The sequence below is a fragment of the Eutrigla gurnardus genome (assembly GCF_963514095.1).
Source record: "Eutrigla gurnardus genome assembly, chromosome: 12".
Taxonomy (NCBI): Eukaryota; Metazoa; Chordata; class Actinopteri; order Perciformes; family Triglidae; genus Eutrigla; species Eutrigla gurnardus.
In genome coordinates this window covers 21,516,685-21,534,399 of record NC_139926.1, presented here as the reverse complement: position 1 = coordinate 21,534,399, position 17,715 = coordinate 21,516,685, and the positions used below count along the sequence as shown (strand labels likewise).

The 17,715-nt window shown below is 38.4% G+C and overlaps 2 protein-coding genes across 7 annotated transcripts; one reads left to right on the top strand and one right to left on the bottom strand.

The window, feature by feature from the left end:
- The first annotated feature begins 3,427 nt into the window (after window positions 1-3,427).
- Window positions 3,428-6,148, top strand: LOC311022477 (uncharacterized protein). Its single transcript, XM_084023751.1, has 4 exons — window positions 3,428-3,766; window positions 4,296-4,315; window positions 4,426-4,463; window positions 4,760-6,148. Exons 1-4 carry the CDS (start codon window positions 3,747-3,749, stop codon window positions 4,949-4,951), a joined length of 270 nt encoding a protein of 89 aa, XP_083879877.1. The 5' UTR covers window positions 3,428-3,746; the 3' UTR covers window positions 4,952-6,148.
- On the bottom strand, window positions 5,420-17,411 carry LOC311022476 (cell surface glycoprotein CD200 receptor 1-B). 6 transcript variants are annotated; one of them, XM_084023745.1, is made up of 8 exons: window positions 17,291-17,406; window positions 17,076-17,175; window positions 15,967-16,005; window positions 14,969-15,271; window positions 14,599-14,862; window positions 7,558-7,651; window positions 7,426-7,468; window positions 5,420-7,330 (listed from the first exon to the last, which is right to left on the bottom strand). In XM_084023745.1, exons 1-8 carry the CDS (start codon window positions 17,387-17,389, stop codon window positions 7,241-7,243), a joined length of 1,032 nt encoding a protein of 343 aa, XP_083879871.1. In that variant the 5' UTR covers window positions 17,390-17,406; the 3' UTR covers window positions 5,420-7,240. The 6 variants fall into 6 exon arrangements, with proteins under 6 accessions (XP_083879871.1, XP_083879872.1, XP_083879873.1 ...); XM_084023746.1 differs by lacking the exons at window positions 14,599-14,862; window positions 14,969-15,271; window positions 15,967-16,005; window positions 17,076-17,175; window positions 17,291-17,406 and adding exons at window positions 7,822-8,085; window positions 8,191-8,493; window positions 9,176-9,214; window positions 10,191-10,290; window positions 10,406-10,558; XM_084023747.1 differs by lacking the exon at window positions 15,967-16,005 and having other exon boundaries at window positions 17,291-17,411.
- Between the last annotated feature and the right edge of the window lie 304 nt (window positions 17,412-17,715).

Sequence of the window (17,715 nt, the reverse complement as noted above, 5' to 3'; positions counted from 1 at the left end):
AAGAAAATCTGATGATTTATGACCAATATGTCAAGTTTATGTTATGAATTCAACAAATGGAATAATAAAAATATTACAAATTAAACATTTATGAAGCTTTATCATTTCAATATCTCGCATTGCTACTATTTTCGGCTTTTTCAGCTCAGCTTTGTACCTCTCAGAAAAAAAACATGAAATTCCTCTCTGATGGGGCCAAACCTTGTTGCCAGATGCTGATGTTTGGGGCCCTTTTTCATCCCGAGCCAGACAGATTATGATTGACCTCACAGAGAGTAAAAACAGCCACACATGTTGTGCACACACATTCACTCAGCCAGCCTGCAGCGGATGCCATGTCTGCTCTGAAGTATGCAAACGCTCTGGGATAACATACAGTATTTATTAGTTCTGTCTAACTCAACGCAGGACAAAACGGGGCGTAAAAACTCTATCAGCTACCAATGTCGTTAAGTTATTAAAAATAATAGAGTACTATTTCTCACTGTCATTTGTGTTGTGAATATGATGCTCCTTTGTTCCCCTGTCTCATTAATTGTCTGTATTTTACAGGCGAGATGAAGTGTGTGTGCAAAGACAGTGTCTGTTGGCTCAGTGAGGTGTTGAGACGGGTGACTTGGTGGTTTTGTGAGTGTGAATAACAAAAAGGTTGTTGCTTGAGGCTGCAGGGTTAACCTCCAGCAGAGGTCTACTCTGAAACCCTGCCTGTCTGCTGGATCAAAGAGGAATCTAAAATACAACGTTAAAGCCTTATCCCACATCACTTCACTCACTGTTCATTAGATTTGAATGAATGGTGCTAGAGGGCAACGCATCATGTTTTATCTACCATGCGCGCACGTTTGCACCTTTTTTGTTGGAGAAATTTGGGAGTGGCATGGTAAGCATTCATCACTCCTCTACACTTTGTCAGATGTTCTCTACGTCACAGGGCTGCAGAGTCCACACACTCTCTGAGTGACCTCAGGCTCGATCTAATCAGACCGCTGCCTTCGCACAAGCCTCCACGCTCTCCATCTCGCTGCTGCCTGAACCAGGGCTTTGTCCACCAGAGAGAAAACACAATTACTGGTGTGTGTGTGTGTGTGTGTGTGCATGAGAGAGACTGGACTGGACTGTAACTACCAGACACCGTTGTTGAGATGAAAAGTTAATCGAGTCATAGACGTTCAGGACTACATTTCAACTTTTCACCTCCCTCTCCTGAGTCTGCATTCCACTGAGTATCCTGTAAGAAACAGAAAAGCCAGGTCACATTAGTCAGAGCACTTCAGGACATGTTCTACATGCCGCTTCTTAGTGAAAGGAACCCTGTGAGCGTCTGCAAATGGATTACAGCACACGGAACGCTGTGCTCCACTGGACATCATCGAAAGGAAATGGACGTACCAGTTTGTCTGGTACTTTTCATCAGAATTCCATCTCTTCCTGTCCAACATCAGTGTGTGACCTCACAGATACGCTTCTGGAAGAATGGTCAAAAAGTCCCATAAACACACTCCTAAACCTTGTGGAAAGCCTTCCCAGAAGAGTTGAAGCTGTTGTAGTTGCATAGGGTGGACCGACGTTATATCAAACCCTATGGATGAAGAATAGGATGTCATTTAAATTTATATGTGAGTCAAGGCAGGTGAGCGAATACTTTTGGCAATATATAGATTTTGAATATTTATATATAGCACTTAGAAGTTCATCTACAGAAGAAGAAGAACCAGATCAGTAGTGATGTAAATAAAGGTTCTTACCTGCATTATTTTCAGAGTTTTTATACCCTATAGTTTAAATCTGGAGATTAATAGAAATTACAATTAATACCTGAAATTAGTCAATTTATATACAGTATATACATTTTTAACACTGAGAGACCAAAAGCCGCCTACCTGAAACCAAGATGTTGATGTTGTGACTGATCAACTCATATTCGTATAGTTTTAAAGGCCTCCGTCATGAATGGAAATCCATGCGAAAGACAAATAAGCGATTAGCGTTAGTTGTTTTATTTCTACATTCTCTGTGTCGTTAATGCGTTCACATACGTTTGTGTTGAGCAGTTTACACCAGGTGACATGTAGTGATTCTCCACAGTGTTTGACTGTCACGGGTTGTTGTGAGACAGTTTTCCATGTCGTGTCTCTCCGGACCATCAGCACAATTTCACATGAAGGAAATGAGTCTAAAAAAAACAATAATTATTTACTTAACTTTTCTTCATTCGTTCACATTTGATAAATTATCTTCATCTTCACTCAAATCTGTTCATCATTTCAGAAATAATACAGATAATCAATAGTCAATTCTCAAAATACAATTACAATATGTTTAATTATTTCTTCACTGAAATATTTATAATATATATAATATAGCTCCATCTTCTATACCTCCTTATTCACCAGGTCTTCCCTTGTACTTAAAGGAGCCCGAAATTGATACCTATATAATAATAAATAACACTGTAATTTAGGGGCTCTAGTAGATTTCTATTTTCCACTTAATGACCATTGGACAAGACTTACCTTGACCTCTTCCACAGCCGACAAAAGAAACATTTATGACAATCATTGATTTTAGTCACGTCGTGATGTGGATGACTGGAGGACGGACTGCATCATCGTTGATGGTACTCTACAGTGTAAACTAGTACACTATAAGTGCAACCAGTAAGATCCATTTACCTTTCTATAGGAGGCTGAGGGCTGATGGTCCTGCTCGGTGGTGTGTGAATCACCCAGACTGCTCCAACAGCGCCCTCTAGTGTATAACGTTGCAACATCTACTGCACATGATTACATATTAGTGAATATACAGTGTTTTTATTTCATAATATATAATAGGTTTTAATAAGTCTACTTCATGTCAAACGTCTGATATTTGAGAGCAGAAATGATCAAAATGTTTAGTAGTGATATTGAATCATCCTTATTCCGATTTTGTTTTAGACTTTATTTTAGACTTTTTAATACATTTAGCAAATGACAGAAATATTTTTCAATGATCATGACATCCATAAAGGTCTATTACTCTTCACAAAGATGCAGTTTTAAAGCAAACTTGCGGGTGAAAGAAGGTTCAGTGGCTTCCTCATATTCCTAATCTCGAAAAATTTGCACAAATATGCAAAAGAGACCAAAAATTACGTATTGGAGCGTTAACACCTACTCTTCCCTGTGATATCTAGCAATGCAGATGGTTTCGTTTTTACTTCCTTTGAGATGCTGAAGAGTTGATCTATTTTTAGAATCAAAGTCTTTTTCTATTTCTGTTCCACAGGAATCAACGGCAAACGGTGTAATTGCAACAATTTATTTTGTTAAAAAAATTGCTGGACAGTGTGTGTGTGTGTGTGTGTGTGTGTGTATGTGTGTGTATGTGTGTGTGTGTGTGTGTGTGTGTGTGTGTGTGTGTGTGTGTGTGTGTGTGTGTGTGTGTGTGTGTGTGTGTTTGCGTGGGTGTGTGTGTGTGTGTGTGTGTGTTTGCGTGGGTGTGTGTGTGTTAGAAAAAAATGGTGTGCAGGAAATCAAAATGACACACAAAAGCCTGTTGTTCGTCCTCTCTCTCTCTCTCTCTCTCTCTCTCTCTCTCTCTCTCTCTCTCTCTCTCCGGCCTGTTTGCACTCACACACACACATCAGCAGGGAGATGCCAGTGACATCAGTGTGTACTACAGAGTCAATCCTCAGGTTGCAGCGGTGACCAGGCACTGATACCTGCCACCTGCTGACACATACGGTGTGATTCTGTGGGCACATCATGGGAAACTGCACTTCAAGGTAGGTAACCGTCCCTACGCAGGGTACCCACAGAGCTGTTCTGAAGGAGGTGATAACACCTTCTAACGCTTTCCTGAAAGGGCTGTGTGTAATGAAAGCTTAAAAAAAGTGTGAAGTGAAGAGAAGACCGTTTTTAACAAATGATACCAAAGAGCTGGAAGCGTTTGTTTAAGATGTTGCAGCTTCTGCATTTGTTTCAGTGAGGAAATAGTGTTGATGACAACAGACATCAAGACTTGTCAGTACAATCTATTGCCTTACAGCGTGTATAGTGGTAACTTGATGTGAGGTGTTGACCTAGAAACTTCCATGCTCTTATTAGCAGACAGACAGCGCGGTTATAGATTTCGGTTGCATATGTAAAGTGTTTCCTGTCGCAGCACATGTTTTCATCTGTTGAACTGTCAAGGAAACGGTGTTGTGGGGTTAAAAAAAAGTGAAATTAACATTTTCAGTCATATTATTTATGTCACACTTAATGTTCTGGGTGGTTTTGTCTTGTGGTATTAATAATGTGTTCTACTGTCAGGATAAAGAAGAAAAGGAAAGGTAAAAGTTAATTTACATTTTTTTACTGTTTTTAATAATATAATATATAGCATATCAAGTACTGGTTACACTTTTTGCTACATTTGATATATTTCCATTTTCTCTTTCAGGGGATTCCTCATCAGATGGAAAGAGCAGAATAACAGAGGTAGACACATCTCTATTCTACTTTTGTTGAGCATTATCTCCTCTATCTCTTCATGCAACACAGTCGTGTTCATTTATAAAAGCCCAGTCTGAGGTGCTCTCTCATTTGCATACTGGGTGAACATTACTGAGGCCTCCGTTGTAAAAGAAAAACTGTGAGGTTGTTTATTTCCTCTGCAGGAAGTCATAACCACGACCCGCTCTTAAAAAAAAACTCACTGTGTGGAAAACAATTAATGATGTGTAACGTTGATTATGTTCAGGAATTCCATCTCACTCTGTTTGATCTCAACACAGCCTACCGAGGATGTAACGTACGCCTCTATTAACCACACCACTTCCAGAGGATCAACTAGGACCAGAGCTCCCGTTGACGATGACTGTGACTACGCAACGGTTTCTGTCCCAGCAAAACTTCAACCTGACTCCGTGTCTGTGGCTTCGTCTAAAGAGGACGAAGGCACAGACGATTATGTGCTCATGTCGTAATCAGAAAGAAGGAGAAGTTCATTCGGGCTATTGCAAGACTGGTAGATACGAACAGGAGAAAGTGTCAGAGGTTGATGTTCAATGAAGAAACTTCGTCAAAATGAGAAGAAGGCGAGCCTCGAGACGTTTCACTCCACTACTGAGGTAGTGGCGTTCCTTCCTCAAGGACAAAAACCTGCATCTGCAAACTTTAATATCACGGTATCTTTTAAATTATTTTGATTGCATATATTTTTGTTTGCAGATAAAAATAGTCGACACAATGGGTGAAGTCGGTGTAACGTTTGTGTACTGTTACTACAGATAGATTCCTGAAAAGCTGTGACATCCCATCATATCTGCAAGTATAGGTTAAGTCAAATGAAATACATGTTCCAAATTCATGCAACGGTTTCTCAGCAGTAGCTTATAATAATGTATTCACACTGGAAAAGTGAACAAAATAATGTCGACTCAAAGCAGAAAGAATGCAATCTAAAAACAATTTTTAATGTGCTATGGATGGATTCTTTTATCCCACAATGCAATGCACAAAGGGAATGAGTAATAGAAGTCATGTTGTTTGTGAAACAACTCCAAATAAGTCCATTTCTGCATTTTACCATTTTATCTAGCTTTTCCAAAGTCACAGTTAAATGGCATCTGTTGTTGCATGTATTGTGTAATTTCCCGTTCCATTATGATATGGTGAAATACTTTCTATAAATATACTGTCTGTATAACTTTGGTATTTGGGCTTGAACATGTTTTGTCATTAGAGAGGTTCTATCTAATTTGAACATCTCAAAAACAGAATGTGAGAACTGAAGAGAAGTGTGTTGGATGTGAGGAAGGCTAACGTGAGCACATCTGCTGTCACTCGTTTACTTTCTACCACAGATACAGGTTTGATCTGTATCTGTAGTCTGTTTTTGTTGAAGCGTCACTCCCCCTTTTAACCAGCCTTTACTAACAGCAAGTACATGCACAGCTTTAAATGTAGCTCAACTGTTTGTGTAATAAAATACAATAATTGTGTGTGAAATGCCAAATTATCCAATCCTGAGAACTGGACACCACCCAAATGTACTACAAATATATATTTAAGAGATTTGATATGTTTGCCTGCTTCTACACCAACAGTGTAGTTTATTTGTGAAGTTGCATTTCGGTTAATTTATCTTTTTGTTGATTGATTAAAAACATGTTTGTTCATTATTATGTTGAATCACTGACATCATTTCTAAGAAGTCGTGGTAATAATCTAACCTTCAGTTGGGTTCTTTGCTACATTCCAGAGAGGGGATGTTGTTCATGTGTTCATCAGGAATGGACAGAATTTGTCCGTTTTATTCTTTTCTGTTCAACCAATTCAGAAAGTCTGGCTTTTTATCATATTACAGAATGGGAAACATGTTTCAGTCCACATGGGCACCTGACAAATGTTTTAACACAGAACCTTTCAGCCGAGCATATTATTAATTATTCAGACATCTTAACGAGGACTGTGATACATAGTGGTGATGATGATGACTGTTTTCTGATCTCCGGTTTCCATTTCCTGCCCGTTTTCTTCAGAAATGGCTTTTCACTGATCAAGAGAGTGAACCACACTCCAAAACTCACCATTAATTTAGTCCGGTGCTAATAATCATCCAACAAAACACTTAATCTTTTTAAATATCAACCACAGCAGAAAACCAGAAAAAACACAGTACATCCTCATTCTTACGTACTATTTGTAGTGTTCCTTTTTGTTTTGTGAAACGTGTTCAGATGTGTGTTTAAATAAGCACAATTACATAATTCTACTTTAAGAACACTTAAAATCATTCACACAATATTACACCTGTGTTCTCTATTCGGCAAAAAAAAGGGTGAGCATCTCTCATACAGTTTATACATATATTTTATAATAATAATAATAATAAGAATTATAATAAAGAAGAAGGAGAAGTAGAAGAAGAACGATCAATTACACATCAAAAGTTCTTTAGTCTTGGCGTACTGAGGCTGGCTGAAGGTGGTTCTCCACGTTCTAATGTTCATGTTCTCCATGACACCCACACACAGAGCAGTGGGCTGCATGCGCTGAGCATGGGAGCCAGTTTGCCACCTCAGGTACATCCCCTGGCCGTCAATCAAGAGTTGGGTTTGAGAGGAATCTGAACCGAGAGGCTTCCCTCTCTCATCGGAAGCCTTTCATCTCACTCTCTTTACTATTTCACTGTTTGTCAGTTTCGTAGCCTCCAGTTTCTCACAAGGAGTCATGTGCATTTAAGTGTGTGAGTGTGATGCATGTGCAGGATTCTATGCGAACAGATCTGCCGAGGAGTTATAGATAGAGTTCTCACGTTGAACATAGCTGGCATAGGGCTCCACTTCCTCCACATCCTCTGTCTGTAACAAACAGAGAGGTGTCATGAGCAACGGTTTACAAGTTGCAGTGAAGCACATGAACCGTGTACTGCAGACACACATGAAGAGTAGCTCACCTGTGGAGATTTGGGCGGTGGGGCTTCGGACGGCGGGGATGGCCTGGCAGAAAGGTGGATACACAAACATCAGGGATTCAACAAAACAAAAAAATTTGGAAGCCATTTTTTTCATCAGATGACAATCTTTACCTCGGTTTTATTAGTTTCTTTTGTATGAAAAATAAAAGTCCTGCCAAAAACACGACGATTACCACGATGAGGGCCCACAGCCAGGTGAAGGAACCTGCAGTGAGATTAAAGGTTTGTTAATCCACTGGACATGAATACAAATACTATAACTACCCCTGGAATGTAAAATATCTAGGCAATGTTTACAAAAAAGTCGAGTAAAGCTTTTGAACTAAACCCGCAGCTAACATTTCTCTTATGCTATCAAATCTGCGAAAGCCTGACCTTTTTCCGGTTTCAGTAGAAGAACCCTTTCCTCTTTCCAGTAAGGGTGCCTGATAACACAGCTCAAGTTTTCTGTGTCCATTCCCTCCAGGAGCTCCAGGCGACTTTGGACTGTGAAATATCCATCTGAGCTCGTTTCCACAGACGATGACTTCCCCGTCTGACTCCAGCTGATGTTGGCAGCAGGTTTTCCTCTTTCAGCGTTGCAAACTGCCACCAGTGTGTCGCCCTTATACTCGAACCATGCTGATGTACTGGGAGGAACTGGGCAGACAAAACAGGAGAACTTCATGTTTGTGTGTGTGTGGTTTAGGAGAACTGCCCCTTTAAGACGTTGATTTTGTGGTTCTTGAAATCATATATTCCTACCTATGACAGCCACGTTGATGATGTGATTTTTGGCCCCTCCATTGAAAACTGACTCACACGTGTAGACCCCGTCGTCGTCAGCGGAGATGTTTGGGATGTGTAGGTATGACAGAACGTTGGATGTGTTCCGGAGGGATTTGCCGTCATTACAGAAGTTATCGGTAACACCGTTTTTACAGGCTATCTTACACTCTTTGTATTGCAACTTTATTGTCCAGATAACAAACAGCATCTCGTTCCATGTCTTATTGCTGCATGTCAGGTTAACTTCACTCCCCAGGTTGAAAGCTGAATAGCTGACATCTAAAAAAAAAGGAAAGGAAAGGATAGCTGCATTATTTAATGAGTGTTGCAATGAATGGGCTGATTAAATGGTTTATGTTTATTCTGTTATAAAATAACATATGCACATGTAGAAGAAAAAAACAGAATCAAGTATACATGGGACATGGAACTGCAAAATTAAAGAAAATAACAATAAATAACATGTAATACAGATATAACTTCAGACATGAGGCTTCAAACAGGATAAAAAATAGATAAAAAATAGATTCACATTTTTTATTGCTAACAATAAAATATCAAGTTGTAAATGTTATGAGAAATACTATGTTTCAATCATTTTTTTTAATTTAATTGAATTCAAATTTGAATTAAACTCAAACCCACTAGCTATCTCAACTATATATTGAACCAAAGCAAGACTAATACATTCTAAATGTGTATTTCAAGCGTTACTGAATTACAAAAAAAATAGAAGTGGGCAAATATTTAATCCCATTTAATTTCATAATAAAATTCCAGTCTTCCTCAGAAAAACCTTGATTCATGTTTTATTCTTTCCAATTTTCTCAGAAAAATAAGTGCTTGATCCTTGAAATAATGATAAATAAAGAACTGATGGATCTTCAACTCCCAGTGTTACTCCACTGTCCTCTGATCTAACGTTTGACACACATTGCAAAAATATTAGTAATTGGTTTACCGTAAACCATGCTGGAGTTCAAAGAAGTGTGATTAGTTCCTGAGAGAGATGGAGGTGGAAGTGAGGAAAAGGTTAGTAAAAACAGATTCATTTTTCAGTCAGAAAACATGCAGTTAGTGATTCATTCTGAAGTGTTCAATCAGCAGAGCGGCAATCGAGGTGGTTTATCTGTTATTTGTAATTTACTTTAATTTGTCAGTTAGTCAGTTAGTCAGTTAGTTAGTTGGGACAGAAATTGAACTATTTGCTGTTTTGAGCTTTTGTAAAACAAATTTAAAAAAAAAATCTTAACTGAAGGAAGTGAAATCTTCACATATAAAACAGGCCAATGTTATTTTCATAATCGCCCTCATTTGCATAGAAGCTCATCACATTTCAAAGAAACCCATCGGAAAATGAGGGGTTCCTATACTGCGTTATGGAGGTCTAAGATTTATTTACACAACACCACACATCAGAGGGGATGGCAAAACCGCAGATTTCAGACCACCTTTAGATGACACGGTGGGGGAAAAGCTGCATCATGTAAACTGATTTCCACTGAAGAAGTGTGCTGCTTGTTCATTCAGAAAATGCGGGGCAACCTTTACTTGTGAAAGATTTTCCTCCCCTGTCTGCGTTACACCACCTCCAAGCATGTTTTTTCCACTGTCTACACTGTGAGTCACAGGCCATAGAACAGAAACCTCAGCGGCTGACTGCTTACTGTTAACCACTTATCCAAATATTACTAACATGTCACAGATTATACAGTTATGAACTATAAGTATTAATGCCGGATGACAAGTTACATTGTACATTAACATAAATACATTTATTCCATTGCATATAGAAACCTAGAAAGTAGCACAAAAGACACATTTCATACAATAACAAAAATATTCATCTGTAGTTATATAACATATACAATGTTGCTTATTATCTAAGACAACTCCTTACAAGGTTGTCTCTGTGCACCTAAAAAACAACAACTCTTAAGGCAAAAAAAATGTCAAGTATGTTGTAATGTTCAAACCTTCATCCATGCACCACGCTTCAGGCAACAACAGGATAACCACGGCATAAATCCACATCATGTCCCTGATCTCCACTAGTCTCAAGGCTCCACTGGCAACCTGCGGCGCCAGTAAGAAACACATCAAGTCTTTAACCAAACTGTCAGTCCTGAGCGTGTCGACAGTTACATCAAACCCGACTGTGTGGTTCTGCACGGCCTATCGTGCCATTTACCATCAACTTCGGGTGCTGAGCAAAGCGGGTTCTCCACCCCATTGAGGCAAACTGAAAATACCTGACACCCCTCATGAGAGAGAGATATAAAGGACATGTGACAAACTAATCCCTCCCTCCTTCTTTCTCTTCCCCTCTCCCCAAACCGCTTTCCACCCAAACATCTGCCTTTTTCTCCCACACAGGCTGACGTCTGACAAGACACCAGTTTCCTTTCTTGCTAGTCACATTATCACTCTCTTTCAAAGCCGTGTGTGTGGAAACACTCCAAACTTGGCAACGTGATACAGCAGACACATCCGTCACAGTCACACCATGAATTTGTAATGCTGTATCATAATTTATAAAATGTCTTTCACTGCATTAATGAGTGCATGTACAACTAATAATACGGCAGCCTTGCATTGAACCCTACCTTCTTTAATGTTACAATGTTCAGGTTTTATTTAAACTCAGATATAAGTTGATTCTTGGGCATTTTGGAGAAAATGCTGTATTGAATTATACCAGGAGGTATATATGTATGTAGTATTGAGTTTATACTCATTGATATACATGGTGTGGACAAAATATCAGAAACTGATCTCACTATCACACAATAATATGTAGCAGCTCAGACTATACAGACTCCAAAAGTACCATACAGTTGAATAAAAATGTCTCTTTAAAAGTTTTGAGCAAAACACAGACATTAACCTTTATGAAAGGATTCTCTGTTGTATAAGACTGCATTACTTTTGGCTCAGATTTAGAAAACAAACAGGTCAAAGTATCACAGAAATCTGTTTTGCTGAGTAAGTGTTATTTGGTTGTGGTCTCATATCTGCTGGTTGAGAACATCGTGCTCTATAAGGGCTACACCGTGCAAGAGTTGCCTACATGATTCATCCCCAGTTTGCAGATCAGAGATTAGGTGGCGACAATGCATTTGGTAAGTATTGTGCGTGTGTGTTATAATCTGCAAGCTCAATGCGGAGTTTGTGGTTTATGAAGATATCTCACAATGAGACATAGCTATTAGCTGCCCCTTATGAAAGATGGGGTTGTTGAAGAAAAAAAACCTCAACTTTTCCATCTTGAGTGTACTTTCCATCTGCCCATGTACAGAAAAAAACAGTGTGAAAACGAAAATTCAGTGCAGATACTTATTTGCATGTCCACATAATGTCAGTTAATAGTTGAAGTGTACTGACACTAATGTGAGGAAGTGTTTGCAGTAATCCAGGCTTTAACCAAGCACAAGGCTCTTCTCCTTTTTCTGACCTCTAATATTAGACAGTGTTTATTCAACAAAAATAATAGAAGTTCAGCTGACTGTGAGCTGGCACATGCATAAAAATAGCTTTTCCACAAAATTGCAAAACCTCTCTGCTGTTAAGTAATGTTGGTTTGGACAATTGTTCCAGCTAACTTTAAAGAGGTGAAAATACGGTCTATGCCACATGATGTGTGTGTGTGTGTGTGTGTGTGTGTGTGTGTGTGTGTGTGTGTGTGTGTGTGTGTGTGTGTGTGTGTGTGTGTGTGTGTGTGTGTGTGCACTGTTTCCCTTTGATAACACACGACTTCCTGTTGATGTCAAAAGCCTGTTTGCCTACCCCAAAATATGTTCTGAAGGGTAAAGAAAAGGATGAGATGTAAGAAGTCAAATGTTGAAAATGTCTTCTAAAAACAAGCTAAATACAACAAAAGTTGATTATCTGCAAGTGTTCCTAGTGGAACAATAATTTAAGTTGCTGAACATTTGTGAAAGTGAAATCAAATTCATGTTATTTTACTATAAAACATTACTTAACTATGTTAAAAATATAATTTATTTGCATAATGATATTGAAAAAAGCATGATATTGAAAAAAAGCATATTCTACCAACTGGTCCAACTGCAAAAACATGTATATTGCAGAACGTTTGTGTAGTTTTAATGAATTTTGGGCACAGGTCTATTAAAATGTTGTGGTTTTCTGAAAGCAGTATTAACTACATATAACTTACACATATAACATGAAACAAATGGCATGTTATTTTACTGCACTCGGGTTATAATTGCATTCAAGCGAGGCGAGTTGCGAAGGGGGAGTAACATCCAATACCGGAAGTATATGGAGTTAGATTTGTGTCTTTATTACATGCGAGAAAATAAATTATCTGAGAGAAAATAAAATATTTGAGAGAAAAAGTTTTCATACCAATAGCAAAAGATAATAATATTTGAGACTAAAAAAAGTTTTGAGAGAAAGTATTTTCTCATAGAACATAAAAAAATTAAAATTTTTAAAATTATTTCTGAGAAAAAAAAAATCTCTCTCAAAATATATTTTTTTGCTATCAGTGTGAACACATTTTCTCTCAAAACGTATTTCTTCTCGCTCTCAAAATCAGTGTGGTAAATTTTTCTCTCAAACATTTTTTTTTCTCTCAGATCATTTATTTTCTCGCATGTAATAAAGACACAAATCTTACTCCATAGGAGTACATCTTCCTGTACGTTCTCGTTTCAACGTGTTCTTCTCCGTAACATTCAAACACAGGAGTCTTAGACACGATTATGCTGTTATGTGCTTATGTCACAACCATTAGTTCGAATAATTAGCAATTTCTCGTTGAGAAATCGTGTTCCCCTTTTTTTGCATCCGTTTGAGATGTGAGTGGCTTTTCCTACGACGACCATGAGCCTCAGCGGTCAAAGAGTCACGATGAGTCAGAACTGGAGCAAAGAAGGCTTCGCCGTTGCAGTTGGTAAAAACAAAACGTTTAACTAGCAAGAAGAAGAAGAAGCCGGATGTGGACTGTTTTACCTGGCGTGTTGTAAAGTTTATACAAAACGTGATTTCTAGATCTGTTCTCCGTCACCGTGGCCGAATATTAACGTCAGTGATGGTGATGCTTCGGGAGCTGTTATTAACTAGTCCCGTTGCATTCTTCGGTACATTGGCTCGCACCGTTATGTATTTATTTACTATCAAAGTACCACATTATATTCTAACGCAGATGCTCATTCTGTAAAGTGTGTCATGTCTGCCAAGACGGCTCAGAGAAGAAGTGAACCCCTCCCATTGTTTTTTTCAGACGCTCCGGACCGTAACCATGGTTACGGCGTTGACTATAACAGTCCGTTGGTATCGCTCGGGAGAGAAATTCACTTGGGGGAGAAAAAATAAATAAATAAATAAGAAAATGAGCGTATCTATCACTCGCACAAATCCTAGGAAAAATTATTCCCAAAAAGTTGTGAGGCGGGAACGGGTTTATGACTACCTGTATGGTAAGTAAACTTAACGCCAGCTACCGTTTTAAACGTTCTAGTAGCTAGCTAGCTAACTCGTTGGGTTGACATTGGCGTAACTGGTTTTGCTGCAGATCCAGTTTACACGGTGTCGTCGGAGGTAGACCATGCTAGGTCCGACCTCAAGGCCTATGCGTCTGAGAACCGAGTCGTAAGTATTTGTTTTTACAGTAACATATTGGTTGTGTTGCTAACAGTTTATCGCATCAGAGAAAGTTAGCTAAGAACCACGTCAAGCCCTAGGAATGTGCTAAACTATAAGGCAACAGTAATTTCAGTCAGTATTACTCATTACACACACACACACACACACACACACACACACACACACACACACACACACACACACACACACACACACACACACACACACACACACACACATGTGCATACATAAATATTTATTTCCAGGAAAGTGGTGACCCATTTTTAAGTTTGACAAATACATTTAATTAATAGATCAGACTATACAAAGTAAGCTTGTACAGTATAAAGTTAAATTAATACATTTTATTTCACACTATGAACACTAAGCACAACTGAAAAACAGGGGATGGCCTGGCAGAAAGGTGGATACACAAACATCAGGGATTCAACAAAAGAAAAACAAAAACTTGGAAGCCATTTTTTTCATCAGATGACAATCTTTACCTCAATTTTATTAGTTTCTTTCGTATGAAAAATAAAAGTCCTGCCAAAAACACGATGATTACCACGATGAGGGCCCACAGCCAGGCGAAGGAACCTGCAGTGAGATTAAAGGTTTGTTAATCCACTGGACATGAATAAAAATACTATAACTACCTGGAATGTCAAATATCTAGGCAATGTTTACAAAAAAGTCGAGTAAAGCTTTTGAACTAAACCCACAGCTTACATTTCTCTTATGCTATCAAATCTGTGAAAGCCTGACCTTCTTCCGGTTTCAGTGGAAGAACCCTTTCCTCTTTCCAGTAAGGGTGCCTGATAACACAGCTCAAGTTTTCTGTGTCCATTCCCTCCAGGAGCTCCAGGCGACTTTGGACTGTGAAATATCCATCTGAGCTCGTTTCCACAGACGATGACTTCCCCGTCTGACTCCAGCTGATGTTGGCAGCAGGTTTTCCTCTTTCAGCTTTGCAAACTGCCACCACTGTGTCGCCCTTATACTCGAACCATGCTGATGTACTGGGAGGAACTGGGCAGACAAAACAGGAGCACTTCATGTTTGTGTGTGTGTGGTTTAGGAGAACTGCCCCTTTAAGAAGTTGATTTTTGTGGTTCTTGAAATCATATATTCCTACCTATGACAGCCACGTTGATGATGTGATTTTGGGCCCCTTCTTTGAAAACTGACTCACACCTGTAGACCCCTTCGTCGTCAGCGGAGATGTTTGGGATGTGTAGGTATGACAGAACGTTGGATGTGTTCCGGAGGGATTTGCCGTCATTGCAGAAGTCAGTGGTGACACCGTTTTTACAGGCTATCTTACACTCTTTGTATTGCAACTTTATTGTCCAGATAACAAACAGCATCTCGTTCCATGTCTTATTGCTGCATGTCAGGTTAACTTCACTCCCCAGGTTGAAAGCTGAATAGCTGACATCTAAAAAAAAAGGAAAGGAAAGGATAGCTGCATTATTTAATGAGTGTTGCAATGAATGGGCTGATTAAATGGTTTATGTTTATTCTGTTATAAAATAACATATGTACATGTAGAAGAAAAAAACAGAATCAAGTATACATGGGACATGGAACTGCAAAATTAAAGAAAATAACAATAAATAACATGTAATACAGATATAACTTCAGACATGAGGCATCAAACAGGATAAAAACTATATAAATACATTTCATTTCATTACATACATTACATTTTTTTATTGCTAAGAATAAAATATCAAGTTGTAAATATGTTATGAGAAATACTATGTTTCAATCATTTTTTTTAATTTAATTGAATTCAAATTTGAATTAAACTCAAACCCATTAACTATCTCAACTATCTATTTAACCAAAGCAAGACTAATACATTCTAAATGTGTATTTCAAAAGTTACTGAATTAAAAAAAATAGAAGTGGGCAAATATTTAATCCCATTTAATTTCATAATAAAATTCCAGTCTTCCTCAGAAAAACCTTGATTCATGTTTTATTCTTTCCAATTTTGTCAACTAAAATAAGTGCTTGATCCTTGAAATAATGATAAATAAAGAACTGATGGATCTTCAACTCCCAGTGTTACTCCACTGTCCTCTTATCTAACGTCGCACATTGCAAAAATATTAGTAATTGGTTTACCGTAAACCATGCTGGAGTTCAAAGAAGTGTGATTAGTTCCTGAGAGAGATGGAGGTGGAAGTGAGGAAAAGGTTAGAAAAAACAGATGTATTTTTCAGTCAGAAAACATGCAGTTAGTGATTCATTCTGAAGTGTTCAATCAGCAGAGCGGCAATCGAGGGGGTTTATCTGTTATTTGTAATTGACTTTAATTTGTCAGTTAGTTAGTTAGTTAGTTAGTTGGGACAGAAATTTAACTATTTGCTGTATTGAGCTTTTGCTAACAATAAAATATCAAGTTGTAAATATGTTATGAGAAATACTATGTTTAAATCATTTTTTTTTATTTAATTGAATTCAAATTTGAATTAAACTCAAACCCACTAACTATCTCAACTATATATTTAACCAAAGCAAGACTAATACATTCTAAATGTGTATTTCAAGCGTTACTGAATTACAAAAAATAGAACTGGGCAAATATTTAATCCCATTTAATTTCATAATAAAATTCCAGCCTTCCTCAGAAATGTCTACACTGTCTACACTATGAGTCACAGGCCATATAACAGAAACCTCAGCGGCTGACTGCTTACTGTTAACCACTTATCCAAATATTACTAACATGTCACAGATTATACAGTTATGAACTATAAGTATTAATGCCGGATGACAAGTTACATTGCACCTTAACATTAATACATTCACACATTTATAGAAACCTAAAAAGTAGCACAAAAGACACATTTCATACAGTAGCAAAAAAAAAAAAAAAAAAAAAACCTTACCTATAGCACTCTGATCGTAGCACTTTTGCTCTTGAAGTACTACTTTACTCAGATGAGGACCTAACACTTGTTCTATTTTTAGCTCTTACTTTATCGGCAATGATTCGTTGTGGTTTCCTTGTTTCCTTCTTTTGACAAATGTACTTATTGTAAGTCGCTTTGGACAAAAGCGTCTGCTAAATGACCTAAATGTAAATGTAAATGTAGCAAAAATATTCATCTGTAGTTATATAACATATACAATGTTGCTTATTATCTAAGACAACTCCTTACAAGGTTGTCTCTGTGCACCTAAAAAAAAACAACTCTTAAGGCAAAAAAATTATGTTGTAATGTTCAAACCTTCATCCATGCACCACGCTTCAGGCAACAACAGGATAACCACGGCATAAATCCACATCATGTCCCTGATCTCCACTAGTCTCAAGGCTCCACTGGCAACCTGCGGCGCCAGTAAGAAACACATCAAGTCTTTAACCAAACTGTCAGTCCTGAGCGTGTCGACAGTTACATCAAACCCGACTGTGTGGTTCTGCACGGCCTATCGTGCCATTTACCATCAACTTCGGGTGTTGAGCAAAGCGGGTTCTCCACCCCATTGAGGCAAACTGAAAATACCTGACACCCCTCATGAGAGAGAGAGATATAAAGGACATGTGACAAACTAATCCCTCCCTCCTTCTTTCTCTTCACCTCTCCCCAAACCGCTTTCCACCCAAAAATCTGCCTTTTTCTCCCACACAGGCTGACGTCTGACAAGACACCAGTTTCCTTTCTTGCTAGTCACATTATCACTCTCTTTCAAAGCCGTGTGTGTGGAAACACTCCAAACTTGGCAACGTGTGTGCTATGTGTGTGTGTGTGTGTGTATGTGTGTGTGTGTGTGTGTGTGTGTGTGTGTGTGTGTGTGTGTGTGTGTGTGTGTGTGTGTGTGTGTGTGTGTGTGTGTGTGTGCACTGTTTCCCTTTGATAACACACGACT

Excerpts from the sequence above, each read along its gene's own strand:
- LOC311022476 (XM_084023745.1), bottom strand. The coding sequence starts at position 17,389 with ATGTCCTTTATATCTCTCTCTCTCATGAGGGGTGTCAGGTATTTTCAG. Across the intron at positions 16,006-17,075 it reads AGCGTGGTGCATGGATGAAG|GAACTAATCACACTTCTTTG; the intron begins GTTTGAACATTA and ends CATCTCTCTCAG. Across the intron at positions 7,652-14,598 it reads TCCACTGAAACCGGAAGAAG|GTTCCTTCACCTGGCTGTGG; the intron begins GTCAGGCTTTCA and ends ATCTCACTGCAG.
- LOC311022477 (XM_084023751.1), top strand. The coding sequence starts at position 3,747 with ATGGGAAACTGCACTTCAAG. Across the intron at positions 3,767-4,295 it reads ATGGGAAACTGCACTTCAAG|GATAAAGAAGAAAAGGAAAG; the intron begins GTAGGTAACCGT and ends TTCTACTGTCAG. Across the intron at positions 4,464-4,759 it reads GAAAGAGCAGAATAACAGAG|CCTACCGAGGATGTAACGTA; the intron begins GTAGACACATCT and ends ATCTCAACACAG.